The sequence below is a fragment of the Marmota flaviventris genome, chromosome 13 (assembly GCF_047511675.1).
Source record: "Marmota flaviventris isolate mMarFla1 chromosome 13, mMarFla1.hap1, whole genome shotgun sequence".
Lineage (NCBI taxonomy): Eukaryota > Metazoa > Chordata > Mammalia > Rodentia > Sciuridae > Marmota > Marmota flaviventris.
The window spans coordinates 93,687,425-93,707,346 of NC_092510.1; the positions used below are offsets into that span (position 1 = coordinate 93,687,425).

General features: G+C 41.2%; 1 protein-coding gene across 13 annotated transcripts in view; it reads right to left on the reverse strand.

Annotated features, from left to right (window-relative positions):
- The window catches only part of Dennd1a (DENN domain containing 1A), a 504,614-nt gene that overhangs the window by 186,495 nt on the left and 298,197 nt on the right, over window positions 1–19,922 (reverse strand). For all 13 annotated transcript variants that reach the window (XR_011704159.1, XM_071600929.1, XM_027944539.3 and 10 more), the window contains exon 11: window positions 17,811–17,856. Coding sequence is in view for 12 of the 13 variants with exons in the window: in XM_071600929.1 (XP_071457030.1) it covers window positions 17,811–17,856 (46 nt within the window). In the remaining variant the exon portion in view is untranslated. The remainder of the gene's footprint in view (window positions 1–17,810; window positions 17,857–19,922) is intronic.

Sequence of the window (19,922 nt, forward strand, 5' to 3'; positions counted from 1 at the left end):
AAATTACCATTACCTTAGACCCTTCAATTGGATAACATATTTTGGTGTATTTCCTTCCATGCTCTTCCCTCCTTACTTTTAAAAACATAGTTGAAATCGTTCTTATTGCTCCTTTCTGATTTACTCACTGATTGCAGTATAAGCAATGCTCCACTCCATTCAAAGCTTTGTGAAGATCATTACTAATTGCTACAGGGGGCTCCACTTCATGAAGACAAACTCAGCCAAGTCCCTTTGGTTGAATGTTATTTCCAGGTTTAAAGAAATTATTCTATATAATATTGTCATGAAATCTGTAGGATAAAGCTTTGTGCTTCAGGATGGATTCCTAGAAGTGGAATTTAGTTTCCACTTCTTAAAAAGTGTCCCTCTCAAATTTGTCTTTGAGAGAGATATCTTTACTTCCAATTATTTTAAAGTCATTTTATCCACAGCTTGTGTTTCCTACTCTAAGTGAAGAAAAATCAGCAAAGACACGAGCAGATGTCAAAATAGTCCTCCAAAAATCCTACCCAATTAAAACACTTACTAGTACCGCAGCACACCGAGACAGCTCTCCGGTAGCTTGTCCCACCAACACATTCCCTCTCTTTTTAGTTACAACATATGCCAAAGCTCCTGCCAGCTGCAAACCCTTCCCCCACCAGGCTCTATAAGCTTTTTCTCAGAATGAAGGAAAAAAAAAAAAAAAAAGAAAAAAAAAACACACTGACATGCACACCGGCTCTCCAAATGGCATTTCTTACACAGAGAAATGCAAAAAATGGCATCTTCCCATCAATATTGTTAATCAAAAATGTCTTTCCCTATAAGCTTTGTCACATAGTCTTAACTTGACCCCTATTTTTGGGGCCAGGGAAGGGGAAATGGGCATGTAGCTCAGTGGTAGAGTGCTTTATGTAGCATAGTATGAGAGGTGCTTAGGGGCAGTTGAGAGGACAGGACATTGGTTATAACTTAGGTCGTCACCTCTGGTTTGCCCTTACCCAGTGGGTAGCCTCACTCAATATATTCAACCTCACACACATTTCAGGTTTTCAATCCATGATATGGGGATCAATTATAGACCCTGCCTCACAGGGTGGTTGTGAGGTTTATAGAAGCGAATGTGAGTCCCAGAACACCCATAACAGGTACTCAATGAACAGCAGCTCCTTCCCTGCCTGCCTCTTCTTCTCTGATGGTCCCTAGAGCTCAGCTGTGGCTCACCTCACTTTGGAGAACCTGGGGGAGCAGCGAGCTTTCCACAGCCTGGGTTCCCTGGCTGTTACTCACAGATCTGAACAACTTGCGTGTCTAGAGTGAATCTGATTGAGTATTTGGTTCCTTTCATAATCTCTGGGCTTCTTGGGATCAAGGAGCTAGATCTCTATACATTCAGCGGCTACTCCAATATTTGGCTTGGGTGGAATGAATGAATGAATGAATGAATGAATGAGAGGGAATAGAACCAGACGAGAACAACATAGACCCAGAAGCCAGTTCATATGAATTCTAATTAATCTCCACCCCTCACCAGCAATACAAACTTGGGCAAGTCACTTAATCTTACCATGCCTCAGTTTCCTCATCTGCCGACTATGGATAACAGAACTTACCTTATGGGTTAACATTTTTTAAATACTTAGAAAAGTGCCTGGCACATGAGAAGTGCAAAATTAGTGTCTGCTAAAAGAAATGACCTTTTGGGGTAATAGGAATATTCTATGTATTTACTGTGGTGGTAGTTTCATGGAGGATTATAGATGACTCTGCCTATTCATTTGCTCATACACTTCAAATGAATGTTCTATTATGCATAAATTACACCTCAATGAAGTTGATAAACACATTAGTACCATGTCCAGAACACAGAACAAAAATCACAACAGACCTGAAAAGATAAGAGTGCATGGATGATGGTGAATGAGTGCCACAACAAGGCAACTCTCCCCGGGGACATCCCCCAAAATGCATATGATTTGTGGATGTGTTCGGCTCCCTGCCCACTTTCTTGTCTTGCTCAGGATTGTTAAAAAACTGTTTTTATTTTATACCCTCTAAGGATAAACCTAAAAATCCAATGTCTCTAGATTTTCTGATATACTTTCCTACACAAGGTGGGGTCTGTATGAAGATCACTCTACTTTTGGTGTCCCCTAAAGCTAAGATGATTTTATACAGTCTTACTTTCTAGAGTTGACTGTGTGAAAACAATGATGTTTCTGCCCTCAAATATTAAAAAAACACTGACTAAAACTCATTTAAATCATGCCAGCCTGAACACAGATGACTCTGCCTATCCAGGGAAGGGATTAAATAGCTAGTGACAAAAAAGCAGGACTCCAATCCAGGCCATAGAACTAGGGGCAAGCATTGGCCCTGGCAATTTGATGGTTCTGAAGAGTGCTCAGGCACTTACCTGGTTGGGAAGCCAGGTGGGACACTGTCCAGCATGTGCAAAGCCCTAGGTTCCACCCTCAGCACTGCTCTTGCCTCCCTTTTTTGGCCTGCTCCAATAGACTGTGCTGAGGGTTTGGGGGTCAGTTAGGTGACACTCATGGTATAAAAGAATCAGAACCCAGTGAACTTTTTCTATGGCCTTATACTAGGACAAAGTCATATCCTATTTGTCCTCAGTGCCCAGCACAGAGCCTGACGTGAGCCTCATGCTCATTAGCTGGAGAATGAATGAAATGACAGTCTGGATCCCTTCCACTGGGAGGCCAGCCTTACAGCAGATGTCAACTTAAGCCCAGACGGTCAATGTAAGCCCAACGTAAGCAAATTGAAGTCTGTTCAAGGAAGTGTGAGGGGAATAACAATAATGATGGCAATGATAACAATTATGTAAAATTATCATGATTAATTACTGTAGAATTAATTCACAGTGGACACAGAAAGTAAGACAGGCATTCACATGGTGATTAAGACTATGGGTTCTGTAAGGAAGCCACCAGATTCAAGCCTTGGCCTCTGCACTGTGTAACTTCCAGCAAGTTATTTCCTTCTGAGCCTCAGGTTTCTTATCTATGAAATGGGGATAGTGCTGCACAGTTGTGTTGTGAGGATTTAGTCAGGTGATATGTTTAAGGAATTTATACAATACCTGACTGCACTAAATGATCAATAAATGTGGGGCAATTAAAAGCAAGTTACCACATTTGCAATTTGATGGTTATGTCAATAAAGGGAATAGAGTTCTGAGATGAAGGATTCAAACAACTGACTTTCAAAGCAAAGCTGGAAGCTAAAGAGACTGTCCTTTTATAATTTTTGCTATTAAAATGTAGATTACCATCAACCTATTGCTCTTTTCCTGGTATGTCTCACATGAGCACATTCTCTGAAATCCTGCTGCCTGAGTCTGTAGCTCAGTGGCAGAGTGCTTGTCTAGAATGTGCGAGGCACTGGATTCCACCCCCAGCACTGGGGCAAAAAGCGTCAAAGTTCCTCCCCCTGTGAGTGGCACAACTGACATGGGTCCTGGCGCTATGTTCAATGTACTCTCAAGTATGATTTTGGCAGCATTTAAAAAAAAAAATTTTTTTTTTTTTGAAAGGCAGGTGTGAAGTTGCAATCAAACCAAAAGCTACATCTTAATAGTTTATATTCTAAACTGAATGATAACTGCTGAGTTTCATGTAGTTGCTTTTTCTGCAAAGTGTACTCCTATGGTCACAGAACAGTCCAAGCCACAGCTGAATTTGCAGGGGACCTGCGCATGCCAGGAATTGTGTTCCATGCTCTGCATTCATCTCTTACTGACAGCTCATGGCAACAAAATAATAGCCACCAGTCACTGTGCTCTTTCCACGGCCCCACTATTAACATATCAGTTATCCTAATTCTCACAGCACCCCTGTAGAGAAAGAGGGATACCAAGAGTCAGGAAGGTAACAACCTGTCAAAAGTCATGTGGCCAAGAAGCAGTGGCACTAAGTACTGACTCAGCTGGACAGCAAGGCCTCTGTACTTCCCAATGCATCACCTTATTTGCTTATGTGCTATTTCAATCTGCAGATATAACATACAGAATGAATCAAGGCCTGTAGCACTTTGATGCCTGACCGACTCTTTACAATTCCCAAGGAAGAGAGGGTTTCCTTTTAAAAATCATACCCATTTGATGGACGAGAAAACGGAGGCTAAAGAAATCAAATAATTTGCCCAGGCTGTTAGACCATGTCAGAGAAAGAATTTGAATCTGGTTCCACGAGCCAGTGTTCCTTCTACTCTACGATACATGTGAAATGTGCTCAAATGCATGCGCATACATATGAGCACATAACAAAGAACAGCTTGGGGAGCTGGTGGCCTCCTAGAAGGAAAGGAAAGAGAAATGAAAAGGAAAATGAAAAAAATGGGAAGAGAAAAGGCAAACATTCATGACTCTAAACTCTTTATTCCCTCCTGAAATCTAGGGTACGTACAGATAAAGAGTGACATTTTCCTCCCTTCCTCAGGCCCTAAAGGTCACTGAACTGCCAAGAAGTTGATAAACGTAGTGGCTTTTCTTTGGAGCCAGGAGTCACTGATTTGCTCCTTCCTGCCCCACAAAATTAAAATCTAAGCCCAATAGTTCAGAGGAGCCCTGAAAACACCATGGAATTTCCTAGTGTGCTTTAAACAGAAACAGAAGCTTGGCAGGGAGGGAAACGGGGTAAATGCCTCCCAGGCCAGGCCGCATCCACTCCTCACAAGGTAATAAGCACTGACACTCATTAACACGTCTAGAGATTGCCAAGCCAGGTCAGCAAAGGGCCTTTTTCTCTGAAAAACTCCTTTCTTGGCAGCTACCACCAGGTGTTCATTCACTCAATATTTGGTCACTCATGTATGGATCAGCCATTCCCATTTACTTTAGTCTGGGTCTTAAAGATACAGGGATGATTCAACCATGATCTTTGAACCTCAGGGGTTCCCAGCCTCCTTGTGGATAGGGCATGGATACATCTGAGGACGGGCACAGTCATAGGTAGTGGAAAAGACCTGACCCCAGGAGAGCAAGCATCTCCACGCACACAGAGCTTGTCTGATTCCCTCCTCTGGATGGTCTTGGGCACAGGGACAGAAGGTCCCAAGGTTTGTGTACTGGCTTTTCATTTGAGAACTAGGCAGCAGTAAAGGCAAGGATCTTAGCTGCCATGTGAATCAGTTTCCCTCTGTGTGGACCAGAGGTCATAATCCTTACCTCCAGGACTACTGATGGACTGGCAGAGACACTGCAGTACCTGTTCCCTCTAGATGTGGCCACTGGGTAGGGACTCCCTCAATGCCAGGCCTCCCTCTATGATATAGATTCCTCCACTTCTCCCAGCAGTCCATTCTACAAGTCAACCCAACACAGCCCCTCCATCTGCCCAGGGCAGAGGACATGCCTGTTTGTGCCTCTGATTCCGCCAGGATTTTGCCTCAAACTACATTTGCCTACCTACTGCTGGAAACGCAGTGTCCCCACATGTAAAAGAAGATGTAGAAGGTGTCATCCTTTTCCCCATTGTTGTGAAGCAGAAATGAGGGACCAGTCGGCAGAGCCCTTAGTGAGACATGAAGTACGGTCCAGACGTAGCTCACCATGACTGTCTCCAGCCCACTATATCATCTGCTCTTCAAGAAAACCTTCCCACTACATTTGCTCCCATGATGAAGGCCATCTCTGAGTCCTAAGCCAAGTACAACAGACAACAGATATGACAGCCCTCAATTAAAACCTGCTCAGAGATATTTCTTCTCATTTCATATGTGACATCATTTTCCCCTTAAAATAACTGCTTTAACCCACTATTTTCACATTTGTGCCGTAACACCACTGTAGAGTTTTAAAACTATCACATTTTAAAATATATTATTTAAAAATAACTTCAAAGCAACCTCAAGGAATAGACATCATTATTCACATTTTACAGAAGAACAAAATGAAGCTGAAACAGGCAAAGTAACTTACTCCAGGTCCCAGGGTGAAAACAGCTATGATTTGCGTCTAGGACTCTTCTCCTTTTCTGTGTAGCAGCACAGAGCTGGTGCTGAGCACATACTAAGGACAGCAGCCATGTCACATATTTCTCTTATCACCTCCATGGATATATAGAGTGCTTAATATGAGATAGCAAGCAGACCCCAAAGTAGGCCGGTATAATGCTTTTTGTTTGTATATACTAAAACACTTCATACAATAACTGAGCATGAGTCCTGGTTCTACTAATTGTTAGCTGTGTGATTTTGGATAAGCCACCTCTCTGTGCCTAAATTTCTTCATCTATAAAATAGAGCCACCACTACCACAGCACAGACATTTTGTGAAAATTAAATGAGTGCAATGTGTCTGGCAGTGGTTCAAAATAGTATCCATCCAATTTGGAAACAATAAGACTTGAATTTAAGAGCTTCACTGAGAGTGTAAGGGGATGCAGATTCCTTAGTCCCAAAATGGTTTGGGGTCACCCTATCATAAAAATGGGGCCTCCCACCTCCTACACAACTGCCACTTGCCATGATTCATCTATCACTAAGCACAGCAAACCCCAACTCCCATCTCCACCTGCCTTTTATTTGAAATGTCAATTTTTAAAGAGTGGAGAGGTTGGAGACCCAATTTAACAAGCACACTGAAACATTGTTTATTGCCTCCATAAACATGGCTTAGTGAGAATTACGGACTTAATCAGAGTGAACTTATCTCCCGGTGAAAAGGAACACTTTAAATTTCAGAAATGGCACCTTCACTGTGAAAATCTCTTAACTTTTCAAACAAACTACAGGGGGTCTTAAACATATGGGCAGTAAAGGGGCAGCCATTACTGTGATTTGTCTTGCCCGGGAGCCAAGGGGCCCTAAAGGTCCATAACAACCTTAAGATCTAGGAGAAATATTTGGAAAATCATATTCAGGAGACATATCTCTAAAAACACCCAAAAGATCTGCCAAGTGAGAAGAAAGACCCGTCTGGATGCTGGGGTTTTCCCAGAAGATAGAACCCCCAGTCATTAGAAGTGGGGCTGTTTAATAAGTGGCAGCACGGGCACAGCTCGCCTCTCCTACTGTGAGTAGGAGGAAGCATTTAGCAAGAGGGAAAATGTTGGTAACTTGCTTTTCATAGGAGAGGTGCTCTGGAAATCCAAATGGCTGCTAGATAGTTTGTGTAGAGTTGTTTCTTCTTCTTCTTTTTTAATTCCTGAGGATAAGGTCCTGTGGATCTCAAATTCCTAACTGGGGTTTCATCAGGGCTGCTCTGATCATAAGACGTCCCCATCTTGTGCAGAATGTATCAGCCTGGCAGCCAGAGGCAGGAAAGGCAGCAGATATAAAATTTTATTATTCCAATGCCCCAGTAGCAGCCAGGAGGCCTTAATGAAATTGCCAAGATTTACAATCTGAGGCAGCGATTGCACAGACAGATATGGTTAAGGGAGCTGTGCCCTCTGACCTTTCAACCCTTTGATCCTCACACAGCAGGTGGCCTGGAGCCCCCTCCTGGGCATCTTCCCTCTCTGCCCAACCTCGATGTACAATAATCCTGACTCTACACAGGTGATGCTCACAGTGTTGATCATCCCCAGCTGCTGCTAATGGAATGGCCAAAGTCACTTGCATCAAGAGTCTTAGTGTCCAAATCGTGCCCAAAGGAGGCTCAATGAATCGGCCCATGAGTCCAGTTGGTCAGCACTGAAGAATGATGTCATTACCAAAAAACATCCTTATAAATGAACTCTGGTCTCCTCCAATTTATACTTTGAATTTAAAAAAAAAAAAAAAATCACCTTTAAAAACTCAATTGTAAATCTAACAACAACAACAAAAAATCAACCCCTAAATCCTAAATGTATCTCTCAGAACTTCCCCAAAACCATGTGCAGCAAATTTATACCAACGAAAATCAAAACAATTTTTGGAAACCTAAAATTGACTGTTTTCAGTTCCATGAAATTTCATTTAAAAAACCCCATATGCCAAAATGTCCAAATTCTCTTATTTTTAAAAATTGGGACGACTTCCAAAAATCATAGCTATCTTTTTCTTTCTTTCTTTCTTTTTTTTCCTTCCTCTTCTAAAGCTAGGGATGGGTAATGTGCATATGTACTTATCAAGCTTCATAATTTAACCCATTCTGTCAGTACAAAATATTTGCAGTCAAATGCTGAAGAGAGAGGATATAAATTTATTGCCACTGACTCGTTCAAAACAATTAACTCCTAGGTTCCAAGGTTTAACAGATATTTGGCTAAGGAAGTATTTAGGAGTCTAGGCAACCCCAATCTACACCTTTTAGCTTTTGTTCGATACTGCATTTATGGAGGAAAAAAAGGGCACATAAACCACTCTATGGGATGCTGGTAACTTCCACCCACAAACAAAACTTTAATGGCACTGTTGATGATACTTAAGAAAGGCCTTAAGCCAATGACTATGTTTCTCTACAAACATAGGATGGTGGCCCCAAGTTTTATCTGCAAAGGCCTGAGCTTTCTTGGATCATGAATGTTTGAATCCATGGGCAAAGAAAAAACCTATTCCTTTTGTAGTCTAAAGGGCATAAATCTTAATGTTCAACTTTAAAAATCATTTTGAAGGCAGCTGAGAATCAAATAATATGGAAAAAGAGGTTTATTTGCTCCATTTTTAATTATGATTTTCTGTATAGATGTTTAACTTTATATAGCAAGTGATTTATGGAGAAATCAGGTTAGCAGGAATAAAAAAGGTATAGATTACACCACAGTTTGACTACTTTGTACAAATTACTATTATGCTATCTTCTTGAGGAGCCTATTGGAAATCTTTTGTACATAACAACATCCAGCACTGAGGACCTACTAATGTGCATGACACTTTGGCCATATTCTTTCTGTCACCCCTTTAGGTAGGTGCCCATTTTGCTGATGGGGATGTAAAGCACACCCCCGTTGACTGTCAGAGACAAATGGTAGAGCTTTGATTCAAACTTAGGCTCACTGCCTCCTCCAAAAACCCATGGTCCATCCTCATTCTTCTCAACAAAGATAAAACATAAATACAATAAACAAGATGCAGTAATTTGTGCAGAAAAGCCAGATTTCATCTTGCTTACACATTGCCCTGGCCCGTTTAAAGGCCTTCTGAATCAATTATTTTAGGTCATTAAGAGGAAGTTTAATTTGGTTGACAAACACACCCCTACTGTGGTGACCTTGCATATCAACAGCAAATGCCTGATGGTCACAAACCAGTACCCTGAGTCACTGAGCATGGTGTTAAATAAAACCACATGTGCCCAGATCTGAAGTGGGATTTGCCTGGGCCAAGGGCACCTCTCTTCAATCATCACTGCCGGTCTCTGAGGTCCTACAAAAGCCCCGCCTCAGTCACTTGCAAGGAGTTTTCTATGAAAAGAAGTCACCAGCCCCATGTGGCTGAACTCAGTTAAAAGTGCCTTTAAGTGAATGTTAATTTAGAAAAAATCAGTCATTATAAAATAAAAATGGAGGCTGAAAAGAGGGCAAAGGCAAACTTAGATTGTCTTTTAGCTCTTTTTGAAGTATTCCAATTCTATGTCCATATAATGTTGTTAATAACTTTCATTTATTTGGTGCCTACCATGTGATGGGCACCAATCTGGGATTTGTATTTTTTCCCTTGTTCATCACTAAAAACTCTTATGAACTTAGGACTCTACCCATACTACACTTGAGGAATGAGGCACCTTAACAAACCCACCTGTAAGACAGGGGCAACTTCACCAAGGTGGTGTCCTTGATGCATTTTAGCAGCCCTCACTCAATGACCAAAACATTATTTGTGTTTCCAACAGGCATCTCTGAAGAGGCTAATGAAAGAGCAGTTTTGTGTACAGCAGACAAACCGTGTGACAGAGTAACTATCACTTTTCCACTGCTAAACTTGTCCTTCCTTTAAACAAAGGAGCTGATTTGAAGGGACATATCATGTTGAGCTAGAATCTGAACCCAGGCCCACAGGACACCAGGGCAAGGGCTCTTTCCACTCTTCCACAGGCCTCAGGCAGGCCACTTCCTACCTAGCAGGAATTTGATTCATTTAAGCATTAATGGGTAAAAATTTATAAATTTTAAGTTTTTTTAAAAAGTCATTTTAACAGTGTTAAATGGGACTTTCATATAATGATGGCCAAATAATAAAAAGAAAAATGGGAACCAAGAACATCATTGATGCTCTCATTTCCCTGGGATTCTCCTAACAATGACTCAGTTTTTCTAGTGTGATTGAGGGCTTGCCTGTCCCACAAGAGAACATATCCACCATGACAAACGAGACTGAAGCAGTAGATGCTTAACTGAGCCCAAAGTACTTGTTGAGTTTAAAACTGTTTTATGTTAATTAATCTCAACTTTGCAATTAAGTGACATTGTGGAATCACACTCATTGTAAAAGAAGATGCCAATGCAAAGAAGAGGGAGCTTCCAGGGGGAACCCATTAACCTTCTCCTAGGCCTGAGGTGACCAGAGCCTGCTACACTGCGCTCTGCAATCTCCAAATGTGATGAGAGTGCCAATGGTATGCAGCATGCTAAGGAAACACCAGGAAAACCAACTATCATCCAATTCCTTCTCTCTTTACAGAACAATCTCCAGGGATTCATCAACTCAAACTTTGCCTCATATTTTTTACTACTAATTATGATAATAAATATTCGATACGACATTTGAAAGAAGCTCTTCATATCCACTGTACCAGTTAATTCTCACAACTCTTTTTAGATGTATGACATCATCTTAATTTTACAGATGAGAGAAGGGAGCAGCTAGGGAACCAGGCTCCAGGCTAGTGTCATCAGAATTTGTCTTTGGAGGACTATGGAGCTGCACTCCTTTCCCCTCCCCTCAATCCCCAGCACAAAACACTGAGAAGTAGTAGTTCTGGCACAGGTGGAGGCCTCTGCCCAGTACTGGGGTTGGGACAGCCATAATCCACACATCTTCAGGGTGCACAGAGCAGGGGGACTCTGGGGGGGCTGATAGACCCTTCATAGTGGAGGGACTGGATGTAAAAGATCTTACCTCTCAGAGCCTCAGCTTTCCCATCTACAAGTGTGGATAGCTCCTGTATTGCAGAGAGTAAGCAATCAGTGCTCCCAAGTGAAAGGAGCAAAGCCTCCAGTGTGTGGCACTAAGCAAGGACTCAGAAGGTGTCAAGCTCTTCCCTTTCTCAAAGTCCTCCCCACAGACTTATGACTACAGCCACTAGGTGGGATTTTTTCATGCAAACATCATCTTGTTTATAAAGCAGGAATATGAATTACTGGGCCCCAACAAATAAATCTCACATTGAATTTCTCTATTCTTGTGAGGACACACAAATCACCATTTCTAGCCGAATATGATTATGGCTCAGAGTTTTGCATTAGCTGAGCATTAACAATGCAAACTACACCTTACTTCTGGTCTACACATGGGGTCCTGTGAAGCATCAAAGTGATATAGCGGTAAACAAGAAATACTCTTCACTCACTATGAAACTGTTTAAAAATAAATATAATTATTTTTTTTTAAAAAAGGGACAAAGGATTAAAGACTTTCTATGGCAAGGGGATAAAAAGAAAATAGTTAAAATAGTACAAACTCAATTGACAGAAATTCAGGTTCTCTGAAACACAAAGAAAAAATCCTATTATTTTGTGTAAAAGCCCCATATTCAAACTAGGAGCCCTACTGTGGACACACATAAATGTGGCCTCTGCATTCCAGCAACCAATCTGAGCTTTGATTAGGCACTTGGATCCAATTCTTAGAATAGAGGCTTAGTGCCACTGAGCACTCCAAGCACTTGGTCTACTTGCAAAATCAGGCTTTTGGGGGCTAATGTCTAAATCTTCCTAGAGAAATGATGGTGAGGAAGAGACAGGGAGGAATGCTGGGAGCCTGACCTCCCTGAGCATCCATCGCACACCTCTTGCAATTGCACTGGTGGGGACAGCTACCCAGGGGCCTGCAATTCGGTATGTGGGTCCCACTCACCCTGTTCCCACTATCTGCAATAACCACTTAGTGTATCATCTAAATTTATACCCTCAAACTAGGCTACAGAAAGAATATCTGATGCATAAATGTACTGAAAACAGGAGAAGACAACTCTAGTAAAAGTGGTGCTTGAAAACCATCACTACAAACACCTCACCACAGTTTGGTGGCAAAGGAACCATTCAGAAGCTTGGGTTGGGGATGCTAACACATCTGAATTTTATATACATGGTTTTGGTGTGTAATTTCCTTAAGAATTACCTTGATCTTTACAAATATCCATTTACTTTATTAACATGGTTAAGCAGTTTCCAAGCATTTTATATGGAAGGACTGTGTTTCTAATGGCCCACAAGGAGAAGACCTGACCATATCCCTCCCTATTTACACCCTTCAATGGCTCTCTGTTGCCCTATAAAGTTGAAACTCTTTAACGCGTCTTACAAGGCCCTGGATGGCTTGGCCTCTTCCTGCCAAACTCAGGTCTCCCTTTTACCTTCAGCTCCTTGCTCCTAGTAGACACAGAATGCCTCATACTTCCTGGCAAGTCCTCTGGTCTACACCTCAAGACTCTGTACATGGTGTCCCCTGATCCCCTGTTGCTCCTAGTTCTTATCTGTTAGGCTTCACTTTTCTATTTTCTCTTGAGAGGTGTAGACCTCAGGCTGGAAAAGCTAGACTAGAGATGATGCCTCCCTTCCCCAAGCCTGAGGCAGCCCCAATCTACCACAATTATCTTTCTTTCTTTAAAAGTTGTAGTTGGACATTTATTTATTTTTATGTGTTGCTGAGAATTGAACCCAGTGCCTCGCCCATGCTAGAGGAGCACTCTATCATTGAGACACAACCTCAGCCCCCACACCACAATTATTTTCTACTGTGTGCATTTGCTCCAGACCAAATGTCAAGAAGGTGGAGGTTATGTCATAATCACCATTTTATACAGAACTCCTGGTATAGTGCCATGCCTGGACACAAGATTGCCAACAAATTGCTAGGGAAAAACTATAACCTCTATCCTGGGTTCCTGACATATGTTAGATTCTGGGATACGCTGGACATCTGCAGGACTCAGCTCTTGTAGATAAAGAAAGTTAAAAAAAAAACCTAGAAAGACAAAGTATCATGACTGAAGTTAACATAGTAAAGAAGTGGCCACACAGAAGTACAGAAGCACATTTATCAAATCCTACAAAAGTATCATTCCCAATACTGGTACTGCCTCCTGTACTGCAAACCAGGAGAAAATGGGGCAGGCACAAACCAACTATGTTAAAGCTTTTTCTCTAGGGAATGAGGATGATGAGCCTTGGAACCTAAGGGTTTCTAAAACAATTTCAAAGTCATCAGCTTAACAATGTAAATGGCTTTAAGGCCACTGAATAAATAGAAACAGCAATAACTGTTGACTTTGCAGCACTCTGTATGTGCTGGACATCTCATGAATTTTTCACTATATCCTTTCCATGATCCCTCAAAGAAGATTTGGCCACTACCCTTTGATTATAAGTGAGAAAACCAGGCTCAGCAGACAATTGCCTTGCCTGAGATCACATGAGCAGGAAGGAGGAAAGCCAGAGTCCAGGGCCCTCACTGCCTCAGCGTACAGGTGGAACTTCATTTACAAGCTAGCCTGAGCTTCTCTTTGGCACTATGTCATTGCTATCACCTTGCCTTCCTCCTTCCTCACTAATCCACCATCAACAGTAATATCGAATACCTTCTGGATACATGCCCCCTAGCCCCCACCGGGCCTGTACACAAAACACTGTGAAGCTTGGGGTTAGATCTCCATTTATTAAACAGAAGCACCATCTACTAGGCTTGACCTGGCCCCTGCTGCCAGATATGGTATATAAGAGGGACTGAATAAATGTCGTTTGAACTAAATTGAGATCGGTTGAATGAAAGGAAATAGTCACTATGTAATCTGGCCATGTTTTGGGATTTCCTAGCTGCCAACTAACATGATCATTCTCTCCAAGAAGAAGTGAGGTCTATGCCAATACCCTTGGCTATTCTGCTAACTTGCCACTAGCCTCAAATTGCTTAAATGAGAGAAAGAATATCAAAAGGCAGAAGGAGAGAGAACGATATCAGCTACAAACTTGTCACTTTAGAAGGAAAGTAGACTCTTTATGGTGACAAGGTTACCATTTAACAAACAGCAACAGCATCCTGTTTGAGCTTGAAGACTAGAATTAGGTCTTTCCCCAAAATAACCTTTTTCCAAATGAGAATACTCGATTATAATTTCTCTTTCTTTTTGTGCAATAAATTTGAGTGTCATAAAAATGGTTAAAAAGTCTTCCTATGGTAGCTTTTTCTAAACTTTTACGAACATCTGCCACATTCATTTGAAGTTTAAAAAATTCTGGCACATATGCAAAGGCATAATAAGGTGCCTATAGCTTTCAAGAAAAAATAACAAGACAGTCAAAAATAAGCCTTTTGCTGAATTGCCAGTAAGAAAACTAGTGTAGTGAGAAGAGATGGGCCTCTCTGAGCTCCTTCCTTAAACAGCTCTCCGTGGCCCTAGGTCTGTGCTCCTGCCCAAGTGTTATAGCCCATTTTCCAGAAGCAAATCACAGAGGAAGCATCTTTAGCACTGAAAGGTATAACTGAACCTGATAAACCTACTCAGGAAGCACAATAGGGCTCTCTGAGTGTGAGCTGAAACCCAGGGGAAGAGATCAGGAGACAAAATTCTGACATGTGGAGTTCATAGCTGCCCTACGCACCCAGGAAACACTTCTTTGTTCAAAAGGCTGGTTTCAAGGGTGGGGAAACTACCATGTTTGTTTTTCTTTTGATGTTAACCACATAGTTGTTCAACACAGCAAATTCCTTCCCAATCTCAGTCAAATGACAGGGCCAAGATCTGTCTTGGCCAGTGCGTCCTGAGCTTTCATACTTAAAGCCCTTCAAAAACTGGACAGAGTAGACTCTCGCCCATTCACCTAAGTGCAAATTGTTTCAAGTTTTAGCTTCAACATGCACACATATTTTGCACTGTAAATTTTACTACAAAAGGTCTTGCTTCAAATTACTTACAATCATAGAAAAGGTTACAAAAAAAATTTACCTCCCTTGTCTTTATGTAAAATTATGGTACTGGGTTGCCTGCAAACAGTGATGCCCATTGGAGGGCTCCTGAATATGCTCCAAATTACAATTCCCTAAGCATTCATTCCACCCTTCTTTTCAGTAAGCATGAACTGCTTGATGCACTGTAAAGATGCTGAGGGCACCAGAGAATGACAATATGCCTTGTTCCCAGACAATTCATGCTCCAGGGGATGACAGAGAGAACAAGGAAGCAAACAGCTATCATTCAGAGTTAGAGGTTCTTTAAGTGAAAGAAGGAAGACAGCAGACCGAGGACCTCTTGGAAGAGGTAGAGAAGGGCAGGGCCTCTCCATGCAAAGGTGCAAGAATGTGGATCTGATAGCCTATGCACCGGCTAACAAGTACTCTAGCAGTGATGTGCGGAAGACTTGACATCAGAAGAAAAAACCACCCAGAACTCAGGGATAGTGCAGAGGGAAAGTGGGCCACCTAAAGCGGTGATCAGGCAGAAGGCAACACACTCCATGTCAGTGCTATGGAATAAATCTTCCAAAGTCCAGCACTAAGCACAATGCTTGGAACATAAGAGGCCCTCATTTTGCTTATCAAATTAATAAATAAGGCTTTGCAAGAATCTAGGAAAGAAAACATGTCAATGAAGACAATGAAGGAGAAACAGGGCAAGAGACATTTTTGGTGTGGTAAGAATTCAGATAGACTGAGTGAGAAAGAGGGACACTAAGCCATCCTCAAAGTGTCCCACTTTGGCATCTATGAAGCCAATGGTTCCATTTAGGGACTGGGAATATAGGAAGGGGAGTGGATCGGTTCAGTGTGAGTTTGTGTGTATGTGTGTGTGTGTTTGTGTGTGTGTGTGTGTGTGTGTTGGCATGCACATGCACACACAGACAATAAATTGTTTGGGGGAAGGCTGAGTGAGACATCTGTAGCACAACCATGTGAAACTCAGTTGGTGTTTGAAACTTTGGACCTGACATAGAGAGAGGCAGAGCAACATTAGAGTCACAGCTGAGAGTCAATGACTTTGACTTGGTAAATTAAGCAAAAAGCTTAAGACAAATGATAGAGGGCAAGTAGAGAAGAAAAGCAATCCAGGACTAGATACTTGCTGGAGTTATCTAGAATGTTAAAGGGACATTAAAAGTGTTTGAAAAAGCCTGTGCTGAGCAGAGTGGAAGGCAAGAGGAGAAGCAGGAGGAAGTTGTAGATGCTGATTAGGCCAAATAGTCTTTAGATCAGTGTTTCAAACCCTATAGCAACTGCTGGGAAAGGTCTATTAGAAATTATTCACTTTTTCATTTTTCATACAAGAGCTTTGAATAGACTCCCCAACTTGACAAATAAAGGTAAAACAGAAGAAATCTCTTCAATCTGATCTAAATACATCATCCAAGATAGTCCATAAACTGTGTACTGTATGTGCTTAGGGCTGGGTGATGACAGGGAGGGACTGTTAACAGAATGTAGGAGCCACATGGCCGTCCTGTCAAATTAGAAATTTGAGCAGATTTCTGTGGTCTATTTTGATCAAGATTCTCAATGTCAAACAAACAGGTTTTTCGATAACCAACTTGTTTCATTTTCGTAAGCACAATAGCACAGTGTGCAACAGTTAGTGGAGAAGCAGGTGGTCCTCGTCGACGTGAAATGAAGGCAACAGAAGAAGAGAAGTAGCACTTCCTTTAAGAGATGCAAAGCACCATCGCAGACGGACATGGCTGTAGATTCCCCTCCAGAGCTTATCTCCTGTGTGATACAGGCAAGACGCCCACCCCCTGCCCCATTCTGCTCTAGTACAAATGTCTGCTCCCTCCTGAGGAGGAAAAGGCTTGAGGTTCATGTCTACAAACTAATGGCACTTACAGAAGCATAGAAAAGTCCTTTAAAAGAACTGCTATCTAATTGGTACAGCCATACAGAAAGCAATCTGGCATCAGATTCAGAGCTTTGACCAAGCATTTCTACTTTAGGGATTCTACGCTAAGGAAATAAGTCAAAATGCAGATAAAGCCTTATGCATAAAGATGTTCACTGAAATGCTATTTATAATAGTGAAAACATTATAAACAATCTAAGTGTTCAACAGTAGGAAAATAGTTAAGTTGTGGTATATCCAAATGGTGGGAATGACAGGTAGCAAATTGAAAATCATTGTTACTAAGAGTAGACAAAAACATGTAGAAGTACTCACACCATAATGTTAAGTAAAATTAAGACATAAAATTATATATATGTCACATATCAATCATGCACATTTATTTAAAATACATATTCTCAGAATGAAGACTAGATTTAAGAATAGTAAAATTCTAACAGTAATTCAATCTAGAATAATGGTATTGGGGATAATTTTAATACTCCTCTTCACACATCTATCCACCATTTATATCATATTCTCAAAATACAAAAGAACAAAAAATACAATACTGTTATAGTGGTTTAGAATACACATTATTATAAAAAGTGAACCATTTCTCTTCCCTTGTTCAAACCCTTTCCTCTGGCCTCCCTGCCTTCATAACCTTTATAACCCCTCACCCATAAAACCTGTAATCTCTAAGCAAAGTGGGAAAGCCCTGGAGTCAAGAGCCAACTGAAAGGGTCTAAAAGGAACTCAGTCCTGTGCACCCAGAAGGGGAGTACACATGAGCTTTTGCTTTGATCTGCTCTCATTCGCAGAGATGTGTATCCCAAGATCGCAGCTTTCCACTACACAAAGCAAGACAAACCCCAAGTTGAGTGATCAGGGAGGAAAGAAGACAACTTACCTCCATTAAACTTAAATGGATTCCTATGAGGTAGGGCATGGGAGCACTGTGAAGAGAAACAGAGACACACAGCTGCTTTAATGTCTGTTGCTTCCAACAGAAAATTACAGATGGTTCACTATTTGGAGAAAAACTGTTTTAATAAACGTATGCACAGTTACATTTCCTTTCACAACAAAAATCCTAATGTGACATTTTGTTCCCAAGCCTAGAAACTTCAGAAGAATTTCAAAACACAGGCAGCATTGGAAACAGCATGGGGAGTAAGAAGAGCACCAGCCTTGGTGTCAGTCCCTTGACAGCAGCTATGCAGCTGCATGGCCTTGGTCACCCAGGCTTTAAAATGGGAACCTGGACTCAAACTGGAATGTTATTAGAATGACAGAAAATATTCATCAAGTGATGAGTAGAGTTCCCGATATAAATGGAAGATATGATTGCCATGATTATAATCAAAAAAGCAATAAAAATTGCATGGAGGACATAATGGGTTTCAATGAAGAATAATTTATTATTTGCTGTTTTCTTCTACAACCAAAAGATGTCACCTAACTGCCCATTCTGATTGAATAAAGTATTTGGAGAGCTGCCAGTAAGCTTCTTCACCCAGTGGAACACATGCCATCTGATGATACCATTCATAAAGACTCTGTTAACTGCTTCATTCAACAAGTTACCCAGGTTCAGTGACTAAGCAAAGAAGGAGAGCCCAACTCAAAGGCTTTAAAACCTGGGCATTTGGGATTGACCAGTCCTTCCTTTGTTTTCAGGAGCCTGTGTGCATGTATGTGTGTACACATGATCATTTATGATGCTACCTACCAATGATAAATGTGCTAGTGGTTACATGAAGACCTATAAATTCAGCTTTGTTAATCCACAAAATAACTTTATAAGATGGGTATAACCCCACATTTTACAGAGGAGGAAACAGACCAGAGCAGTAAATCACTTATTTAATGCTACAAAACCAAGGAAATGGTAAAACCTGGGCTTTGACTCCAACATGTACCTGTTTCTTCTTTGGCGTCACTTTGACTCTGATAAGGAACCTACAACCCCCAGGTTCACCTATCACACTGTGTCTTTTCTAGGGGCAGATGAGGGAGATCAAAGAGCAGAGAGGAAGGAAGAGACTGAAAACTTTTCCATCCGTCTCTCCAGTACATGATACATTGTATGAAATGTGCACAAAATTTATCATTATTATTATTATTTTTATGAGCTTGGAGGAAAGACACTTGGTTCACACTAAGGTGATTAGGTACATTTCCTCTGGGGCAGCTGGGGGAGTCAAAGTGGATGGACAAGGATGGCTCTTTGGGGATAGGTTGAAGAAACAAGGATAGGCAAGTAACCAAGAAGGAAAGGTTTGCTTACAACAGAAAATGAAGTGGTTTAGGCTTTATCTGGGAAGCAATGGTGAGACAACAAAGATATCTAAACATCAGATGATCAGATGTAAATTTTGATATGCTCAAACATTTTTAAAATAAGAAAGGGCACAATTCCCTCATTAGTATTCAACAAATAAAATTTTCCAAGCAAAAATCCTTCCCCAAAATATAAAATTTCCTTCTTATTAGAGATCTAAGAAGTAATATATTTTGGAAGTCTGCAGAACAGACTTGAATATTAGCAGCACAGTTTGGGAACTATTCTTCTAGGAGACTTTTGTATTTGATAATAGCCAAAGAAAGAACCATACACACAACAGTACTGAAAGTGAAGTTATCCTTTCTTTTCTTCCATCGTTGTCTTCTCTCTTTTTTTAAGGTATCTGCTGGGCACATTCAGCTTCTCTCTGCTTCTATGAGAAGGAAATGCCCTGTGATATTTTTTTTCCCCTTAAACTGTAAACCATTAGTTTAGCTGCCAGCTACACAAATGCTCCAACTTCCCAGTGTGCCTGGCTTTGCTGTCCGAGCTTTTTCCAGTGTACATTGAAATGAATGTGTTTCTAATTAAGTAGCTTCAGGAACAAGACAGCTTCAATGTCAAAAATACAAAGTCTGAACCCTGGCAGGAAGTCTTAAGACTGCAAATGTCTCATCCAGTGGAACCTTGCCTAATGTAATGAAAGAAAGCAGGAAGCGTGCAGAATTCCAGAAA